The sequence below is a fragment of the Diadema antillarum genome, unplaced genomic scaffold (genome assembly GCF_040938485.1).
Source record: "Diadema antillarum isolate AM-2024a unplaced genomic scaffold, OU_Dant_1.0 scf00000163, whole genome shotgun sequence".
In the NCBI taxonomy this organism is placed as follows: Eukaryota; Metazoa; Echinodermata; class Echinoidea; order Diadematoida; family Diadematidae; genus Diadema; species Diadema antillarum.
Genome location: NW_027271052.1, coordinates 848981 through 871947, shown reverse-complemented (window position 1 = coordinate 871947; position 22967 = coordinate 848981). Strand labels below are relative to the sequence as shown.

The following is a 22967-nucleotide window of genomic DNA, read 5'->3' as shown; positions in this document are numbered from 1 at the left end:
GACAACAAGAACATCAGCGTCTCTTTGATTAATGTCCATTATGGTAATTTTATAGTATAATGATTATTTTGTATAGAAGAGATGATTTTCATTTGGCAAAAAGTATGGTACTGCCACTTACGGGAAAGAAGAGGCATGTTTCCGATGTAAGTATGAATTTTGTTCTATCGAGTTTTAAAGAGTAAATGGTGTGAAGGTGAAACAAAATCAATCTAAATCCATTCACATACCCAAAAAAAAGTCAACTCCGTGATAATGGTCAATGTGTTGTGAGGCGTAGTCATGGAAACGGCTATAAACATAGTAACAAACTGATTTAGCCCGCTAATCAAGTGGTAGTGGGTCTGACCCAGCGATGACTTCCTTTAAAACGAGAGCAAATAAATTGATTCGACAGGGATATTTACCTTGTTCGCTCAGCTGTACATAGATGATGAGTGTCAGATTAATGGACATGTCGGAGAAAAGAAGATACTATCACTGGATGGGGGTAGTGGAAGAAAAAAAGAAAATCGATTTCACTGACAACATTTTTACGTGTTTCTTTGTGGGAAACTTTATTCCTGCCTTTTCTCACAATTTACTGCTTCCCGTCTATCTCAGTTTGTCACAATGTGATATGAACATGTATTCACTGTAATGTATGACAATGTACGAGGATTACACATTTCAAAGGTATATTTTCAGGTCTAGTTTAAATCTGGTTCCCTCCAAGTTAATTGCATTTTCCGAAAATTTGGCCGTAAAGAAAAAAATGGGTTGTTTGTTTCCGTAAAAAGATCTTTAATAGGCCTAAACAATGCTGCGTTCTTCAAACAATGTTAGAAACAAACATACTCATTTTGAAAAAGACTTACATTGAATTTTTCGCTTGTATTTTTGTGGAACTGTATAATAATTATTACATTAATTATTGGTCTCACTCTAGTGAGTCATACCCCCCCCCCCCCCTTTCATAAGCGGAATTCTGTACGTGTACTCCTAAAGCCTGAAAGTAAATAGAACTGGAATAACACCGAACCAAAGAAATAACTTTGTATCTCACGTCAATCACAACTCAGGAGGCTGAGAATTTTGCTGATTTGCTCTTTATCATCTGCAGTTGATTCTCTATATTTCTAACTAAAAAAAGAATATGTCAATCACTATTCAGTGAAACTAAAACAAAACAATGATATATATATATATATATATATATATATATATATATAGAGAGAGAGAGAGAGAGAGAGAGAGAGAGAGAGAGACAGACAGACAGACAGACAGACAGACGACAGACAGACAGACAGACAGGGACACAGAGAGGGAAGAAAGTGGAGTGAGAAAAAGATGAGAGGGGGTCGAAGATCGTTACTCAGTTGCTATGGAAAAGGGAAACAGATTTCGTGTGTCCGTGCGTGTGTGTGTGTGTGTGTGTGTGTGTCACGTGGTCTCTAAATGGGCTTTTTGTAAGCCATGTCACTCAGGTACCATCAAGAGAGACACGCTTGAAACTATTCTGTAATATTAACAAGCTGCTGTACCTAAATAAGAAACGAATCTATTCATTTGAAACGCGTCCATGAAATCATCTGAAACACAAGGAGAAACTGTCACTTAAACTCATGGAGTGTTCGCTGGAATCAATATTGACTGTCACTTCCAGCCAGACAGTGACAATAGCAGTGGGAATCGGGCAACGGAACCTGTTCTTCACTCTGACGGCGCCCTTGCATTTCCAAACGACCTTGCCATTAATCACTTACACGTTCACGTTGCAACGAATGCTGCCCAGCTCGATATGATGTCATAAACGTGAGCGATTGGACGTTTGATACCCGTACCATTGGAATATACGACTGGAGCTCAACAAAAAGTATACAGGAAGGAACACACCTCTAACTATTAAGGCCCAGATGTCCGATTCATGGCACCTTGCTTCTTTGAACCTGTTGCTCGAAGGACAATCACAATCCAAGAAGTTGGTCTGATATTCGAAGACTGATGTCTCAGGCCTCATATATCGTTTATTTACAGAAAACATTTAAAATGTCCTTGATATTACAAGAGGATTAATTGATTGTGCCTTGAAGTGAGAATCGGGACTAAGGGCTGACGTCTCGCGTTCTCTCTGACACGTGTAACTTTTGTTGGTATCTGGGACAGACGACATTTTGAATGGAGGGAACGGAAAGAGATTGAAGTGTCTCCGTCAGGCAAATTGCTACCTCGAAGTCGCCTCCCTAAAAGTGAAAATCGTGTTTGATGATGCGATCAGATTTGTGGTGTGGATCATAAATTCATCTTTAACTCGGTAGTCTGAAGTGCCTCTCTTTTCATCATGGAGGCTTGGGAGAAAAAGGCTGCAGAGGAGGAGGAGAGTTTCTTCAAGATCCTCCACTCTCGCTTGCAGAACTCGTCCGCTCACGGTCTCCCCAACATCCAACGCGCCTCCAGACCAGCGGTCAAGCTGGCTTGGCTTGCCCTCTTCCTCACCGGCATCGGAGTGATTATGTGGCAGGTGATAGCCCTCTTTCAGGAGTACTTCGAGTACAACTACGTGGTCAGCCTGGAGGTCAAGTTCAACCGCTCCCAGGAGTTTCCCGCCATCACCATCTGCAATATGAATCCTGTGATGAAGAAGAAACTTGAGGAGATGGACGATTCGTTTCGAGAGCTCTTTGACGTCAACTTTGAACCGCCCCGAGCCAACTCTGCCATGAACATGGGAAGCTCTGCGGCAGGTGGTATGTCCAACCAAAACCAAGGGGAGGGTGGAATGGCAGGTGGACAAGAACCACCATCAGGTAGCCAAATCACTTTCTAACATTCTCATCATCCTGTGTTAAGTCGAAACCTGATATAGATTCAGAATTGTCATTCACGCACTCTCTGTTTGCTGCTTCTATGATTGTAATAGTTCAGCGCCATGGCCCAATATATCAGACCAATTGTTAAAATTTGTCTATAAAAGCACCAAAGTCGCCACACATGAAGACTGATGTACTGTATTCTAAGTAGATTTGGATATTGAACCCTTCGAAATTCTGATTTCTTCTCCCGTTGCTATGGCAACGATTAAAAAAAAGGAAAACATATTTCTAATTATGTCATACTACAATTTTAGAAAGTGCTGTGTATAATGAGAAATATACATGTATATTTTCTTTAAGTAAATCGTTACCATGACAACGAGAGAAGTCGTCAGAGAATGACTAGACTTTGATTTGCACTTGAATAGGTAATTCTAAATCTCTCAATTTTATTACATTTTGGTGTTATTTAATTGGAAATATACGTATTCCAAAAAAATTGTTACCATGGCAACGCGAGAAGAAATCAAAGAGTAGCCAGGATTTCAATTGCAATTTGAAAAGTAACGAAAAGTGCGTTTGCAAATAATTTAACAAGTGTTTCTCTGTGCCAGTGGACAATAACTCAATTCTTCGGAAAACCATGCAGTAGCGGTTTTCCGTTAAATTTTGACAGTGTAATAACTGTTTAGGGCTGATGTACTAAAGTATTTTTTTATCTGCCAAATTTCTGTCGTCATTCAGTGAAGTTTTGAGTCAATTCGCTGACCTTGCAAATATGATGCCAGTTAGTGTAAAACTTACTCCAGTCGTATAATGGCGCAAGAAGTACCCCAGCTACCACGTGGATGTTTTCTGAACGTTCTTAAAACGTTCCAAATTCATTATTTGGACGTTTTGTCAAAACGTTTTCAGAACGTCTTTTTGTGGAAGGTTTTCAACGTATTCAAAATGGTCTAAATGGACGTTATAAAAACGTTTTTTTTTAACGTTTAAAAACCAATAATAAACCTTTCGGAATTTTTAAGGACCAGCAGAAAACCTTTTGGACGTTAGAGACGCCAGTAAAACCTTTTAAGAATATTCAAAACGTTCTTTGGACGTTCTGCGGACGTCCAGAAAACCTTTGAAAACCGTCTAGAACGTTCAAAAAACGTTTTAAGAACGTCTAAAAAGTCTTATAATCCGTTCCAGAACGCTTAGAGAACCTTTCATATCCGACTAGAACGTCCAGAAAACCTTTAAAGAACGTCTAATATTTATTTGTTAATGGGTATCTAAAAATATATATATATATATATATACACAGTCTGGGACTAATGTACCCTAATCCTAATTCTATATAATCCTATCCTAATCTGTTCCCAATGTCCTACCACCTATACCTGTACTACATCCTATTCCCTATTGATGAATCTGTATCACGTTCTTTTATACACCAGCAAAATGTTGTAATGCATGAAGACATGGTTACTAAAATTAGATCACACACGAATCTTTTATTTTCTTCTTTGAATATTCATAAGTAGGCATGAATATTCATGATAAAGAAACCAATGACGAACACGTAGCGGACCAAGTGAAAACGTTTTTTAAACGTTCATTCAAGACGAAGTCGACGTAGCAGACCTAACACAAACGTTTTGTGGACGTTTATAAAGACGAAGACGTAGCAGACATAATAACAACGTTTTGTAACGTCCGTTGACGTTTTTGAAACGTTTCCAAAAACCTGTGCTTTGCGGTAAATGCTAAGTCTCAACTTTGACGTTGTATGTACGTTTTAAAAAAAAACGTCTATTTTATACGAAGACGTACGGAACCTCAAAAAAAAAAGAAGAAGAAGAAGAAGAAGAAACGTTCAGGAAACGTTTTGAAGTGTTATGTGTTTGCTGGGTAAGTACAGTAGGTGAGGACTTTATAACTACAAACAAGAGAAAACAATCAGCCTCAACGAGCAATGTCTTTCTTTGCTAGGAGGTTTTTTTTTTCGTTTATATACGAAATGGTTTCCTTACACTTCGTGGTTATTATCCGTTGGGAGACGTACCTTTATTTGCGTCTGATATTTAATGTTGTCAATTCAACAAATTCCAGTCAGCTCTGAATGAAGCAAAACCTGAAACACAGGGAGTTTTGCGTTTAGGTGGGAATTTTTGCATATCAGTTCATGGGAAACGAGTTCTAAAGGAAGGTTTCAGATTTTCGTTCGTTATATTGCACCTTTGATGTATCATTCTTAGACTGTATGGTACATAATGCACTAAAATCAGACAGAAAATGTTGGCAGTACATTGTTATTTCCGTTGTATGCAAATCACTTACTACGTTGATATGCGTTATATAATTAGGGACATTCATAATAAGGACTGATAATTTCTGTATTGATTCATATATTCCGTATTCCTTGTAGACATTGTATCCATTGCCAACTGTACTTCGAGAAAAAGACCTAACATTACATTAGATAGTAAACCACCAAAACTTCACCACAGAAACAGTCTGTGAAGTTCCTTTCGACTATCTCTGTAGGCAAGGCTCGACATTTGCTGTGGCCCGGTAGCTCGGGGCCTCGAAAACTTTTTTGTCTAGACACCAAATTTTCAAAAAGGCTATCTTTGGGGGCCCAACTGATCACTTTAGAACAAAAATTATTCACCAGAGAAAAAAAGAGAAGTTGTTGTTGAGCCCTGCCATAGGTTACTTTGATAAAAATGTTCCGTGGGAAACAAAAAACTGAACAGCAATTCCACCCTAACTTGTGCCAGGAGGAATGCCTTCTTCACAATCTACCACACGACCACCAATGGAAGGGAAGAACGACCCGAGAGCCACTACTACCGGTCCTCCGGCTGGTCCCCAGCCACGCAGGACTCCGGGGTTCTCTGATCGTACGACTGACGCAGCTGGGATAGCACCCACCACGGCTTCATCAAAACTATCGAGAACTTCGTCGGGGGACACTGAGAGGACCACTGACCCCCTTGAGACGGGAAATATGAGCACTACCAGTGTACGTACACTTCATCAAAGCCCACCTATAGAGGTGGACTGAACAGGATGCAATCTTACTCCTTTGTAGGACTACCTAGTCCAACAAATTAGGCCAACTACTTCTTTCCCAATTGAAAAAAAAAATACAAAAATACAAACTCATTTCAGTATGACTATTAACTAAGATGGAACATGTCATGAGCAATGAATGTTACTCTTCTGTAATTATTGTTTTTGAGTTTGCAATTATTGTTCTTGTTTCTTCTTCTTGTGCTTGTTCTTGACACAAACTTAATGTACCACACTTTACTTTATGATAAACGATATTATGCAAGGACCTACATAGACCAGTTGTTTGGACGAGGTTTCCGTCCCAATCTGGTACTAAAAATGTAAATGAAGTGAATATACAAAAAATAAAGCTGAATAAAGAAGGAGACAGGTACACAATAATATTATGTAATCATAAAAAGGTAGAAAGTTGATGATAAAGAGCATGCTTGTACTAGTAATAGTGGTAGCAGTGGTGATGGAGTACAATAATTAGTAGGAAAAGTGATAGTAGTCGTAGTACTAGTAGTATAGTAATAGTGGATGTAGTAGTAGTAATAGTAGTATAGTAGTAGTAGTAGTAGTAGTAGTAGTAGTAGTTGTTGTTGTTGTTGTAGCCGTATAGTAGTAATATCGTAGCAGTTGTAGTAGTAGTAGTGGTAGTATAAAACCTAGTAGTGGTAGTAGTAGGATTAGTAAGAGTAGAAGTAGTAGTAGTAGTAAAGTAGTAGTAGTAGTAAGCCTAGTACACTGTAAAAACATCGGTGTTAGATTTAACACCACGGGTTTTAAATCTAACACCGATCAAACTTCAATAAAGGACCACACCCACAGGTGTTGAAAATGCACTGTGATGGTGTTGAAAAGTGTTCACCTGACACTTCGTGGTGTTAATTTGACACTGTACCTGGTGTTATTTTGACACTGTACTGGTGTTAATTAAAAAATGACACCACATGGTGTTGATTTGATATTTGTTGGTGTTAATATCAATGGTTTAACACCCGTCCAGCTTCAATAAGAGACCACACCAGCTGGTGTAACACCAGCTGGTGTTACTGTGGTGTAAATTTATTTTCACATTTTTTTCAAAAATCTAGTATTTTAATGTAAAATTCTTGATCGTCTTGTTTAGATTAAAAATCAACAAGAAGTGCAGTTACTAAGAAACTCTTCCAAAACAGTTTAAAATTTGAAAATGACACCCGGAGGTGTTAATTTAACACCATAAATGAGCACCGAAAATTTAACACCAGCTCGGTGTTCACTATTTAACACCGGGCTTTTTGCAGTGTAGTAGTGGTAGTAGTAGGAGTAGTAAGAGTAGTAGTGGTTATAGTAGTAGTAGTAGTAGTAGTAGTAGTAGTAGTAGTAGGAGTAGTAGTAGTAAAGTAGTAGTAGTAGCAGTAGTAGTAGTAAGCCTAGTAGTAGTGGTAGCAGTAGTAGTAAGAGTAGTAGGCCTAGTAGCAGTGGTAGTAGTAGTGGTAGAAGTAGTAGTAGTTGTAATGTCCATCGTTGATTTTGTCATTGCATGATAGGTTTTGGTAGTGTCTCAAAATTATTCCAATTTTGGTTGTAAAATTTGCAAACCTGTTCTGTAGCTGCTTGTACTTCGATGTATTGATATCATTCATTTCAGAGCGTGGAGTCCTGGAAGGATCGGGAAAAGGGTGACTTCTACCGTAAGCGGGGCTCCGAATATTTGCAGAGGCGCCGCCTGATGGTGAAACTGGCCAACCGAACCATGGAGGATCGCATCCAGCTCGGCCACACCCTGGAGGACATGCTCCTCTCCTGCTCCTGGAGGGGTTTCCAGTGCTCCCCAGAGTGAGTTGTTACGTAACCCCCTCCCCCCGGTCGTCTTTAGCATTCCCATCGTCAACATGCTCATATTAAGAAGATGAGCCTCTTGCATAATGTTCTAATCACTTGACATTAGCGTTATTCTCATTTGTTGCACCTAGAGAAATAACCGACCCATTACCCTCTGTGTAGTTTTTAATGCTGTTGTACATGTACGTGGTAATTGACATAGAGGAACAAACTCTTGGTTGAGGTTCAAAGAATAAAAGTCATAATTTTACCTTTTTTCATCTAAGGTTGTATGATTTCTTCATCAACACATCTAATTCTATTTCTTTATTTAATTGATTTCCTAAATATTCTAGATGTTTATACCATTTGGGAAAATTCCAACCTCACAGCAATTACAACTTGCTGTCTTGTGATGTTTGCCTAATAGACGTTACCTAAGATAAGTGATAGATAGCAATCCATTTGTTCTAAAGTGTTATAAAAACTGTTATAAGATATCTTGATGTTATTTTACCCGTTATTTGAACTATGAAGGAACTTTACGCACATCTTCGATCCTCAATTTGGCAACTGCTACACCTTTAACTCGGGCAATAACAGTGCAGTGCTAACCACCAACCGCCCTGGACCAAACTATGGTAAGAACAACATTCCGAAGTCCTTTACGCCGGAGCTGATTGAACGAATGTAAACAATGGATTATTATGAGACTAATATACCAAACATGAGTAACTGCCATCTTCATAACACAATAGGATAATAGGAATACACAGTACAGTAAAAAAAAATCACAACATACATCGACATTGCAACTCTTACCAATGCTCATGATCTGATGCACTTACGTGATATCATCGATCATGAAAGAAAAACGCATCTGCAAACATTTTAGCGTACCATCGCTCATCATTTATACAGTAGAACAGAGAATCGATGTTTTGTTGTTGAAAGGACGAAAGCTGAAAAGAAAAAGCTGTCAGGGTAATCAAAGTGATGAATTTGTAAAGATGTCCATTATCGCCAGGAAGTATGAAAGAAGACCATCTATATAGTCATGATAGTTGAGGATGGTATACAAAGCCTGACGTGTAAGAGCAATTGAATTGAAAGGCAAATGAAATCATACACAAATTCTCTCAAAACTCACGAAAGAGACAAGACCATTTCCTAACCTTTTGAATCCCCCTGAGTATACTTCACTCATTTGTCTTGAACGTGCTAACGTGATTTGATTTGATAGAACCTCTAAGGTTCTTGCTCCCCCTCCTCTTTTAAGCTAGCTCACTTTTCAATGTGTTTATCCATATTTCGTCAAAACGCATTACTTAAATTGAAAATATTCGTAAAATCAATTCAAAAAAAAAAAACAGGAATTGTTCGTACTCACTCCCCAAATTACCTATCAGCTGTTTTTGTGTATACTTCTACTGCCATCAAAACGGAAACGTGAAACAATAAAGTGTGTAAACAGTTTGCTGCCTGAACGATCAAAGATAGTTCTGGGTGATACTGATGGATGTTGATAATTGCTAATGGCTCTTCAACGACCTTTAGAGGTTCCTACCTACCATCGCTTCTCCCCTGATGCGACCAGTCTCCATCAACTTTGCTTTTATTTTATGAATTATTGCCTACCGTGTTCGTATTGTGGGCTATCTATTTAAACTCAAATTGGGCAGTGCTATCAACCGACTACACTCTACATTGATGTTTTGTGACTTTACTAGCTTGTATATTTTTGTTTTACTATTTAAGATCACAGAGCTTTAGCAACACCACTATTTACACACACACAAACACACACACACACGCACACACACACACCCACACACACGCAGGCACGCACGCACACACACACTATATATTACAGTAATTATTTCAAACATTCTGCTGACGTGAACTCAAATTGAGTTCTCACGTTTTTGGCTTTGATGACTTACAGCAGCACACGACTTTAAAGATCAATACAATTGCCTTAATGTGAAAACATGGTATTTCCTGTTGCCGATGCAGGCCTTTCCCTAGAGCTGTATACCCAGCAGATGGAGTATATGGACGAACTGACAGAGGTCGCAGGATTCCGCCTGGTCATCCACCATCCCGTCACCATGCCATTTCCAAGCGATGACGGCGTCTTTGTGTCTCCCGGCCTAGCTACCGCCATCGGTGTGCGAGTGGTGAGATTGCGCCATCTACGTTCACTCCTTGTTGCACGTTCTTTCTGTGCCAATTTTTTGTTCAACCGATTTGACGCAGAGTAAAAGTCGATCAGATTTGGAATCTTATCTGATTATGCATCATCTAATTGATCATTTTTGCTCGATGGAAAATACAAGATTGACTATGTGACTTACCCTGATAAAGAATAGAGAAATTAAAGGAAACAAAACAAATCGAAACAACTTAATAGCAACAATGGTAAATATTGTTTCCGTGACCCTATAAGAACTAGGACGCTCAGCTTTCTCGCACGCTATCTTGAATGCGTAATTTTTTTTCCATCATGCTGAAATATACACTTTGCTTCTGTTTATCTTTGTTTAGCTATTCTACTGGTTACTTTATGTGTGTGTGTGTGTGTGTGTGTCTATGTGTGCCAATAGCTGGAGCTGGACCGCCTACCACACCCGTACGGCGAATGCAAAGAGGACGTTCTGACCGGTATCGAACAGAACATCTACCACCAGCACTACGGTGTAAAATACAGCATGCAGGTGAGCGAAAATGGCGTTATAGATGGTCTCCAAACAATGGTATACAAATAGTGAATGGTCACGAGTGCAATCATATCCACTGCCCGAGTAAAAACCATACACTATTTGTTTTATACAACGGCCAAGTAGATCTTTGTTATTTGGTTGGAGGATTGTTGGGTATGTCTAAGTAGGCCTAGAAGTCTATATATGTATGAAAAATATAGCCATACTTACATGTGGATATCCTCGATATGCAAAGCAACACACAGTACACGCAGTACCGTACAATTTCTCGAACCGTGGAGTAGAACGAAAAAATCGAACCAAGTTGCACGCAAAAATAGAACCAAAATTGCACGGCGCGTTGAATGGAGTACTTATTTAATATCACGTCACCAACAATCCTCCAATCAAATTACAAGGATCTACTTGGACGTTGTGTAATACTCCCTAAATGATTAAGATGGGGTACAGCACTTGCCTTCTTTCTTACTTCTACTTCTACTTCTATGGTGTTTCTCATCAAAGCCTGTTCAGCAACTGGATGAGGGTTTGTGGTGTGGTGCTTCAGACAGTGGATGCCATTTGTGCTTTGTGCTCTTTGAAATGTATATACAGGTGCTCACTGTGCAAGTAAAAAATCTCTGCCATGCTTAATTGGCTTCTATGGCTCTCTTGAACTGCTCAACAGAGGGCAGTTCAATGATGTGTTGAGGAAACCTATCCCAGTCTCTGATTGTCCTTGGGAAAAAACTGTATTTATAGGCATCCAAGGTAGAGTAGGTTCTCATAAAACGTTGATGTTGGCTGCTTCGTGTTGTTCTTTGTCTCTGTTTGAGGTAATGTGGTATAGGTACTGCAATTTGGTTGTTTATTGCTTTGTAGAAGGTGGTGAGTCGAGCTTGTTTTCTTCTGTCTTCTTAGTTTGGCTTTAACTGCTTTCATGAAATACAGAAGTGTAGGGCCTACTATGCAGTCCAAACTCAGTTTTGTTGTTGTTGTTGTGTTTTTTTGTTTTTTTTTGTTTTTTTTTTTTTTGGGGGGGGAGGGTGTCTTAATCTATCTTCTACGTCTATCTTCTACATTATGAGGTTGTTACGAGTGAAAGAAAATGACATCCTTGTTTGTGAGGTTTAAGCGTTCACTCTTCCACGGATAATCGGCATTACAAGATATCAGTATTTCGCCACAAATCGTGCTCTTGTAAACGGTAACACAATTTATCGGGACTGCCTCACGACAACATTTCGAAGCACAATATTTTGACTGGGAGAGACATATCGTTATCAAAAATTCCTTGAAAAAAAATTATATGAAATCTGGCTATAGAATTTGGTATGATAGATGAGGTTGATGGAAATACGCTTTCAGTTTCCCCTGTGAATATCCAAAATTCCCGCTTATCAAAACTGCTCTTTATAGGAGATGATTTCTTTGATCTATTCATACCAGTAATTAGTGAAGTTATATCCATGATGTGATGTGCAGGCGCATGTTAATGATTCAATTCAAGATGCCCTTCAGTCGGGATAGTTACTTGATCGGGGCAATAGTCCCACTATTGCCGGGCCGCCCAGGTATGAAGCTACACAGATGAGTTAGTAGCCACTATTGTTGTCATAATTCGTACGAGATGCCTTTAACATGTTCAAAATTCAAGTTAGGTCACCTGTAAGTGAAGCCTGTTCTATACCTTGTGGTTGCATCCTCCTGTGTAGACATGTGAACAGAGCTGCTACCAGCGCCGAGTCATGGCGAACTGTGGCTGTGCGGACCCGACGTTCCCTCTCCCACTCGATGGCAATACCACGTACTACCCCTGCGACATCGACAATGATGAAGGTTGAATAGTTTCTTTTTAGTCAGTTGAGAGGTTGAATGTTGAATATTGCCCGTTTTCAAATTGGTCATACAGATCCATAATGATAAAAAAAAAATCAGCTACTGCTTTTGCATAGATTCTAAATAATAAATGTATTGTTAAATAAAGCGCCGGATGAATTTGGGGCAAGCTATAGGTGAAGAAATCCAAGATCTTTTAGCTAGACATGTAATCGTCGAGAATCGTTTCATTTCAGTGCTACACCACATACACGGACCATGGTATACAAATAATGAATGTTTATGAGTGCAATGGACAGAATATTTCTTCTTCTTCTTCTTCTGATTAAGTCTGCCTCCTTCAATAGACTGAAGATTCTTGCAGACTGGTGCTATTTACATTATAGTACAATTTATTTACAGATATTTACAAGCACATAGAAAATTTGACGAAAATACTAGCCACTGTGATCAACCGTTAGACGGTTTCGAAATGATCCCACAGATGGCGCTGAAACAATTTCTGACGACAGGGAATTCCAGTTCCTTACAGTTCTTGGGAAGAACGAATGGCGATGCGATTCAGTTCTCGAATATGGTACCTGATAGGAGTGTGGTTGCGAGGCTCTCTTTCACCTCATATTTCATGAGGTGAAAGATGAAATGATCCATTCAACGAGGCGCAGCCGAGTTGAATGGATCAAAAATTTCATCTTTCACCGAATGAAATATTCTGTCCATTGCACGAATGAAAAACATTTATTATTTGTTTTATATAACGCCTGGAAGAGATCCTTGTCCTTTCAGGTTTTATTGATTTAAAAACAAGAGAGAATCTGAGATTGCGAGAGTGCTCACTGGGCGCATTACGCTATGTATGTAGCGCGCTGTCGCATACATACCCTGCAAAACGCAAGCGTATATGCGTAGTATGCCGGGCTCTCAGTGAGCGTGCAATGGAGCAAATCGTATGGATCCAAAATTGCACGGTAAATGGAACCATAATTGCACGGATGATGACGTCATAGTGAAATGGGCCGAATAATCAATGTCAAACAACCAATCAAATGACAAGGATCTCTTCAGGCGTTATATTCAATTCAATTCAATTCGTTTATTTCCATTTCGATCACAATAAAAACAACATGAAGCATTCACTGTTACAGATGAACATAAAAAACCCATGACATATAAAAGAAACCACAACGACATCAGAATTACAGTCATAAATTGTTACAGATTACAGCAGGCAACAAGTAAAATGGAAAATGGTGTACACATAAAAAGCCAATGAGGCCTGTAGGCGCGCATACACCGTTGTTACAAATCATGTAGAATTGGAATCTAAGTTATTTTCAGAAATCATAAATCAGTTTTATACAGAGGATACACAAAAGAACATCAAACAAAACAAAAACAAGAACAAGAGATAAACATAAGACGGATTGCTAGATACGTCAATGTAATTTTAATAAAAAGACAAAAGATGTCTTTTATACTGCTTCTTAAATGAATTATTATGTTGCTTATTATAACTATCTGGGTTTATTGCATTCCAAAAAACTGGTCCTGTATGACGAAGAGTTTGTTTTAATTTCGTACTAGAACATTTCCATTGATGAATTTTATTGCAGCTCCGTGTGTTATGAGTGTGTATATTTGAATTTAATATGAACATGTTCATGATGTAAGGAGAGAGTGTATCTGTGTGAAAACGTTGCATCGAAGAAGTTATTTGAAGTTTATTTATATCATGCAGCTTAAGTGTATTCAATCGTTTAAATAACTGAGAGATGTGAGCTAAATATGGAGATTTTGTAACATTACGAATTGCTTTCTTTTGTAATTTAAATAACTTATCAAGTCTGGAATTAAAAGTGTTTCCCCATACAACATTACAATATAACAAATGAGGTAATACAAAAGAATAGTAAAGAGAAAATAAAACAAAAGATGGTAATTCAAACTTCAAACGATATAAAACACCTACAAACTGCGCAACTTTTCTGCATACATTTTCTATGTGTTCACGCCAGTCAATATTTTCATCCAGAATAATACCTAAAAACTGAACTGATTTACATTGAGTTATTGACTTTCCATATATTTTTATGTCATTTATGAATTGCACATTTCTCTTCTTCTTTTGAAATAACATATAATTAGTTTTATCTACATTTAATGACAGTTTATTGCACTGAAACCTAGTCACAATCTTAAAAACATTTTTATTTACAATATCATATAAAGTATCTATATTACTATGTGAAGCATATATAAAATGGAATATGACAAATAGGAATTTTGCTAACAAAACCAGTGAGAACGCATAGGCTCGGGGAAATTTTATGGCGTTTTCAGTTGTATCAATTTCGTTTCTGCCGAGCGACATTATGATACGATAATAAACCCGACACCCTTCAACTGATTGCTGATAAGTTTGTGTCCTATAGAAGCTCCGATATGATCTTTTGAAAGAAGTATGTTCTTATTCATGTAATAGGGCCTATGTTTTTTTTATATAAAGCTTTCGTATAAATCAACACATTTTCTTTCTACAGAGACTAAGTGTCTTCAACATATGGAAAGGAAGTATGAAGAAGACGAACTGGATTGTGAATGTCAAAATGCCTGCAAGTAAGATATTCGATTGGTTTCCCTTATCCTTGCTGTCAACGCTGATAGCGAGATTTAGATCTGCGAGGCGAACGTAAGACGACGGCTGCGTTGACCGTTCTCCTCTCTCTCCCTGTGTCGTGTTGCAAAGTGCAGCCTATAGAAAGTAAAATAACGCCCCTTTTTGTCGTTCGTGACGTGTGAAATTTGTCCTGATCGAAACAGCTAGCTGACGTAATAATGACATCAAGTAGCTCTCTGCGTCTTGAATTTGAGCGGACGCTAAAATGACCCAGAACCGTCGTGAAAACTCAGACAACGAGAGATCGATTTTGATAAGCGGTCTTGCGCATGCGCAGAACAAATTTTTCCCCTCTACGTCGCCCATCTTAAACTCTCATCTGTTTGTGTGCGGCGAATTTTTGTTGTTATGAGAAACAAGCAGATCATAATAATATAGCTTTTGAGTAGATGATAGTGTGAAAAAGTTATGATTCTTTGCTCCATTTGGTGACGAAGTGTTCCTAATCTATACACAATGTAGGCCTACTTCGAGGATATTTATCAGTGTGTAATATTGCGTAATATTGTGTAATATTGTTCTAGATCACCTGAATGTCACAAAAACCTTGATGAAGGACATTAAATCAAGAAAACTCAAATATTTTGGCCATATTAAAAGACATCAGAACATCCAAAAAAGCGTACTGGAAGGGATTATAGAAGGCAGGAGAGGCAGAGGACGCCAGCGCAGTGTGTGGTGTAACAACATAAAAGAGTGGACAGGAAAGAGTGTGGCCGCATGTAGTAAGGCGGCCATGAACAGAACAGAGTGGAGGTCCATATAGGCCTAGTCGCCTACCTTCGGACTGAAGACGGCACTTAAGAAGAATATTGCCTAACCTTTGTTATGCAATTTATTATTTTCTTTTAAAAAAACACCTCACTTTTGTCGGTTCTGCCTCGATGCTTAAATTACTTTATCAATACTGTATTGGTCTAGATGAAGTGGTTACGTCATTCCAACATAGATATTAACTGAAGATTCGTCCATTCATGTTTACATTTTTTTCTCTTTTTCATGTGTCCATATTTCCCATTCAGTGAGATCTCATACCTACCGACAATCAGTTCATCCATCTGGCCTTCTGATGGTTATGAGGTAACAGTCAAACGTATCTTTCTGCTTTAAATCTTCAGTTTAAATTGTTGGGGCGTACTTAGCCTTGCTTTTTGTGGATTACAAAATATTTTTAATGCATTTTTTGTTGTTGTTGTGGGTGTTTGTGTCTGGGTTGTGTTGTCTTTTCGTCATCAGATGACGTTCCTTGGTACTCAGCCTTGCTTTTTGTGGATTACAAGACATCCACGTTTCTTTTTTTTTTTTTTTTTTTTTTTTGATGAACGTGGTTGTAGGTGTTTGTGTCTGGGTTGTCATGTCTTTGTGTTAGGTTGGCTTTTCGTTGATGGTGGCGTGCATTAGTGACTATTTGTTTGGATGTTGTTCGTGGTTGTGTATGTTGTTTGTTTTTTGTGTGACAATTGTGTTTTTGCGTTTTTTGTGTGTATTTGTGACTTTGTTTGGATGTTGTTCGTGTTTGTGTATGTAGTTTGTTGTGTTTTGCGGGGATTGCAAAGCATGGATTTTTGTTGGTTTTTTGTGTTTGTGTGGGTGCTTGTGTATGTATTCAATGTGATTATGGGTGTGGGTGTGTCTGGGTTGTGTAAAGCCCGCCGCACACTACACGATCAGACTGGTCTTAAAGTCTTAAGCCAAGCTGGGTCTTAAGACCAGTCGTACGACCGGACACCGCACACTATACGACCCGACTGTAAAAGCGCGCGCAGTGCGCACTGTGTGCGCTTGCATTTTACTGCATTGTGAATGGCTGAAAGCCTACGACCAGTCGTAGAAATTCAACATGTCAAATCTCTACGACTGGCGCTAAGACCCAGTCGTACGACCAGAAACTGGCAAGACTGTGACGTCACACTTCTAGTCTTAAGGTCTTAAGACCGGTGAATCGGGGCAAAATCGTGTAGTGTGCGGCGGGCTTTAGGTTGACGTGTCGTATACAGTGGCATGGTGTTGTGTACATATAATTCTGTTGTGTGTGTGTCCTCGTTGACGCGTATAAGTCATCGTCTTGAGTGGGCAAAGCAAGGCCTTTTGTGTTCGTGTTGATGTTTGTGTATGTATATGAATGTGTAGGGGTTGTTGGGTATTGGTGTAGTGTGTTGGTGTTTGTGTAATACTATCAACGTTTGCGGGGTGTTTGGGGTTGTTGAGTAAAGGTGTAGTGTGCGGGTGTTCGTGTAAAGCGATGAGTGTGGTGTGGGTGTTGTTGTTTGGGGTTGTTGTGTATAGGTGTGGGTGTTGTGGTGTGGTTGCTTGTGTATCTGTCGTGTTTGTTTGTTCGTTGAGGGGCCTCGCCAGCGCGTCCGCTCATTGCGACTGCCAGGAAATTTCCGCCCAACCATCCGTTGGGTGCGTTTCTTTTATAGACTCCCAGATGTTCCGCATGAATGATTGTGGTGTATCTAGTCTTTTTCGTCCAGTCACTTTTGTAATATCTAAATGAGAAACCCCACAGAGACAATCCACTACTTTGAAATCTTTGAAACGCTGTCAGCGAGAGACTAGCTCCTATACGCACAAAAATGTCAACCGGCTATACGACAAAATATCAAATCTAACGTGTCTCAAGTGTCATTTACAAATAAGAATAAAAGGGGCTGAGATGGTGAGATAAGGAAAGATGTTTAATACTAGCTCAGGACCACCAACAAAGACCACTATGTATGTAATTTGGTAAACAAAAACATGTCTACAAAATAACATTTTGTGTCGCAACAACAAATTCAGTGCATGGGACTACTGTGACATAGCAAAGCTTACTACCAGCTGAAAGTGAAACTTTCCTTGATCTAGGCCCTTACAGGCTTGTCTTGAGGGCATTGTGTGCACTAAGTTAACAAATTGTAGATTTCCTTCAAAGGTACCTGCATGAAATGACAACTTTTGGTACAGGGCCTCTTTATGAGTGAAAAGAACATAACGCAGCATAAGGACTCACCTTAGGCCTTCAGGCCTTCGTCCTTCATGTTTGGACGTGATGTTGATGACAGCGATGTCCCGTCAACATTCTGAAGAATCTGAAGATTCAGTCAGAAAAGGGTCTATCAGCGTCAATCTGGCACTTCGTGAAGCACTTGAGATGATGGAGCCAAAAGGCTCAGCCGACCGTTCGTGAAATGTTTTGTTCATATTTTGGAATATTTACCCACGACGACATGACTGGAGCGAGCCGTTAGTTCGTGATGAAAACAAATCACTATTAAAACGAGGGTGTTTAGTGGAACCATGTTGCAATCTATTACGTAATCATGTACAATCAAGCCCGGGAAATTTGTCAGGTTAAAGAGCCGAATGAATAACATGTCAGATGATAGTAAGTTGGACGTATTATAGTAGAATGAGGCATCGTATAGGCCTTGATCGACGGGATCTTGCACTATCTTGTGTCGCCTTTCATTTACTGCAAACATTGACGTATCCACTACATGTATGTAAAGAATTACACGCGTGACTTGACAACGCTGAAAGCATTCTCTTCCTCAACCGGGCAAAAGCATTATACTGATGAGACATTCTATGGGGCTTCAGTAAGCATTTTGTTTTTGACTGTCAGTGCTGGGTGCATGGGCTTTTAATATCCACGTTCGACCTTTAAATGTACTAGTTCTAGGCTAAAGTAAGGAAGGCCAAGCTGGTCGTGGATCGTCAGAATAGCTTATCGTCTGAAACACTGGCATTGGTCTTGGCATTGATTAGTGCATGGGGCTACATCACACATATCTCCATGATCAGTGCATGTATAGTGCATGAAAGAAAAGCAAGTTAACCGATCACGTGCAAATCAACCTAACTCTTCGAAAGAATATGTGACATTAGTAAACGCGATGAACTGTAGAACCCTCATTGTAATCAACTTTATGCCGTACCAAGGATATGGAAATTAATCAGAAAACAATTTCATAAAAGATAGGCACCATCTTGCTGATATTTCATTTTCGTAAATGAGGAGATTTCTTTGATATTTCATACTTTTTATGACGTTAATTCAGCTATTAACGCGATTTGCATACTGTATAGTAAATTTTGGAAGTCTAACGTGGTTCTTGGTTCTGTTCGTCTTGCAGAAAAAGCTGACCAAAAGGATGATGGACTCACACGAGGAGATGAATCAACAGATGAAAGGTCCAACTCCATCGGAATGGACCAGGTATGTGACGGAATATCCGTTAAAGGAGACCTCCGGATGATATTCAGATTTTTACATTTGAACAACTATAAATTAGTTATACTGAGGACAGAGTTTCAGAATTTGTGATAGTTGGGATAAAGAATAAGAATATTTTCAAAACTTAGAACAAATTGCAATGTACAAGGATGATGACATGGCAGAGTCACCATAAGAATGCATGAGTTGGGGTTCAAGGAAGCAGAACAAAAGAAGAAGGCATGCATAGATTATACACAGGTAAACTCGCAAGCAAGCGGTATTGTAATGGAATTACACTGCTACATTTCTGAAATATGTGAACCTCCTTTGTCATCATCCTTGTTCAGTGTAATTTGTTTAAGGTTTTTCAAAGTAGACCTACATGTATTGTCTCTCTGCTCAAGAACAACAACAACAAAAATCCACAAATCTATACATGGAGTTGTCGATTTATGTACTATATGATGCGAAATTATGAAAATCGTCTGGAATGTCCCTTTAACTTCTGCCAACGTCTGTGGGTTTTTTTTCTGCGTATCGTTGATGCTGAGTATATATGGGAACCCTTCCAAGCCCACTTAGATACAAGGAAATTATGACTTCTAATAACTACAATTGTGTGAATCTCTAAAGATGTTTAACAGGGAATCTCAGCATCATCTGGCAACCAAACTCAAATATCAAATATCAAATATCAAATATAACCCATACCGATCCTCTATTCAAACGGACTGAAAATATCAAATGTAAATGATTTTCATATTTATCAATCCGCTATTTTATGTTAAAACACATTAACAATTTACTACCGTCCTTCCATGACACTTGTTCTCAAATAGCAAAGTACACTCCTATCCCACTTGTCATTGCAATGACATTCATCTAAATAATCCGAAGCCACTTGTCGCTCATAGATCTATTCGACACCACGGACCGGATATATGGAATTGGAACATAGTGGAACATTTTAAAGCATACACATCATTCTTTTTTTAAAGTAAACATGTAAAAGCACATTATATCAAATTGTGGGAATTTTTATGGGTTGACCATTGTAACCCCCCAAAAAGATTAATTCTTAATGCTTTGATACCTCCCCCACGCCCCAGTCTCCTTACATCAAACTATTCAATAAACATCCCAATGGTAGGTAGGTACATTGTAGGTAGGTATTCATTTCCGTTAAAAACATGTACAAAATATATATAAAATTTTAGTTTAAAACATGAATTAAATGAATTCATTTGAATTGAAAAATACTAAAGGTAAGTGTATATCTGGCCAGGCGGGTCATCCAGCTGTCTGGGAAAGTGGAGTAAAACTAATATCGTCGACTAGGGACATTTTCTATGACGTCAGGAACATGCCCTTCCCACTCTCTAATTTGAGATTTCACTCATCATAGCAGAAATGTATCAAAAAATAAGCAAAATGGACCAGAATTGAAAACTTCGTTTATTCTATGAATCATCGCATAACTTGATTCGAATTGAATGTCTCATTGGTTTGAACTTAATAACCATGTGATTTTTTAAACAAAAAATAATTTTATACTTATGAAATATCAAATCAACACTCATTGTGAATTGATGTCCCATTGTTTTGCAGAGGTAATATGGCGAAGGTTGAGGTTTACTTCGAAGAATTCAACTACGAGTACATCAAACAAGATCCAGCGTACACGGTGAGTCTCCGATTTGTGTTATTTCCCTTTCTTTTAAAGGAGAATGAAATTATAGTAACGTATCGATAAGGTATTTTGGCGCTATTTCGAGAACATTGGAACTATTGCGTGCTTGCCACTGGTTTTGTCGCATTTTAAGCCAAGACCTTGCGGTATAACAAGTAAAAAGAAATCACTATAGTGTAAACTTACCTTGCTGTATGACATTAAGACGACACAAAGTGTAAAGGAAACAAGACTTAGGTTGTATTGTTACCTCAAGAAGCGAGAATAATGAGAAAAAAACAACATAAAAAATAAGGTAGAGAGGACAAAAGCGGAAAGGGAATTTCGAAGACATGCAGAGAATACTTATGAAATGCGGTCTCTTGTTTTAATGCAAACTGCCTACTTTTGTCTTGGTGTCTGTCGTTATGTGTGTCTGTTTGTCTGTTTGTCTCGTTGGTTATAACTTGGTTGTTTCGTCTGTCTGTATGTGTGTGTATTTCTCTCTTCTATGATATGATTGAGCGTCCCATGCAATAGCCCGTGCGCATTTTAATGTTAACATGTTAACTTGCTCTTTAGTCTAGAGACAAGAAACATATAAAACGACACATTCCAACCATTTCCTTTTTATCACTCGATTGATTATTCCAATCGCATTGCAGTCTAATGCGGTTTGGAAAACATGCTGTACCGCCGAGTATTATTGTCTCCTTCCCTTTATTTTGGCCGCAAGTTTTATCCGTGCTTCGCATCTTTGTCTCCACACTCGATTTCTAATGGGATCTACGTTTGGCAGTTATAGGTCTCGTCGTATTTCTCTAGCATCACTTAGATTCAGATTTCGATGAATTGATCGCCATATTCTATGTTAGTGATATCATATTGTACAGCCAACCCTGTATTCATATACCATCTTAGTCTGTCACATTTGATGCCATTATTTTTATTGAAAAATACGGAAGTAAATCGAATTGAATATCGACACCTAAAATGCTCACATGAGCATTATTATTTGTATTTAGTCTTGGGATAATTTTGTTTGAAACCTAGATTCCAGATTTGCTAAGTGCCATGGGTGGTCAGCTCGGCTTGTGGCTGGGTCTCTCGGTCGTCACCATGTTCGAGATCTTCGAGGGTCTGTGGTCAATGATGGCATTTCTTCTCCGAGGACGGAACCGAACCTCGCCAGTCACGACTCTACCCGCCGGTAAAAAGCCGGCCCCAAACGATTCGACCACTATTCACTCGACGTGCACTCCGCCTCCGCCATACGTATCGAGCCTCCCCTCGACAGTGTCAACGTAAATGGATTGCATGGCGGATGTAAATAAAACTTTGGAATTATTACAATCAAAGTTATGCAATTGTTTTGCAGTAACCATCTAGTGTGAACAAGTTCTGAGAAATTCGAATGGTTTGAAATATTGCAGATAGTCCTATTCGTAAAGATAGATTTTGTTTACACACACGCGTTTGTGTTTATGTGTGTTTTTGTATATAATACAATGTACATAACAATACTAATACGAACTCGGTTAAGTGTTGCTTGAATGTTTGCATAATGAAGTAAATGAGGGATAAAGATTTGCGGTGCCCAAATCTTTCTCTCTCATCGTTACGAACATAGTATATTCATCATATATATACCTCTAAATCATGTGATAATTTCTACACAAGCATGTTGTTAGGATGCGGACATAGAAGAGAAGTGAAGAAGAGAAATCGTTCTTCAGGATGAAAAGTGCAGCAACACAAGATATATCAAAATCTTAGAGATTATGTACATGAAAAACATTGTTTATTGCACACATTATACAAGGATCAGAGTAGACATTACACAGCAAGAAATGTTAAACACATTTTTCAATATGTTTCTGTGATTGAAAATTTTTGTCACAGCTTCAATTCAACACCAAGGATGACTATCTAAAAAACAGAGAGATTGAAAATACGCAATTTGCTACCAAAACGAGTTTCAACATAAAGCTACAGCTTTATACAATAATTCTATATCTAGTAATCAAATCGACGAACATAAGGTGAGTTAAAAATCGTAATGTGATAAAGTAAATTTGACTTGAAGAACAAAACATATCAACTTCTCATTAGATTAGAAGAATTTTCTACGTCATTATTCCGCAAAAACAAACGGATGGCAACGTGTCAAAAAGACATTTTTTTTTCCAAGAAATGTTGCAATAGACGGAAAATATGTTTTTCATCG

General features: G+C 38.5%; 1 protein-coding gene across 1 annotated transcript; it reads left to right on the top strand.

Moving 5' to 3' along the window:
- Positions 1 to 2320: 2320 nt before the first annotated feature.
- Positions 2321 to 22048, top strand: LOC139722340 (epithelial sodium channel subunit gamma-like). Its single transcript, XM_071633649.1, has 12 exons — positions 2321 to 2786; positions 5561 to 5805; positions 7471 to 7664; positions 8187 to 8290; positions 9666 to 9829; positions 10256 to 10366; positions 12067 to 12190; positions 14731 to 14806; positions 15890 to 15947; positions 18989 to 19071; positions 20680 to 20755; positions 21794 to 22048. Exons 1-12 carry the CDS (start codon positions 2321 to 2323, stop codon positions 22046 to 22048), a joined length of 1956 nt encoding a protein of 651 aa, XP_071489750.1.
- The last annotated feature ends 919 nt before the right edge of the window (positions 22049 to 22967 follow it).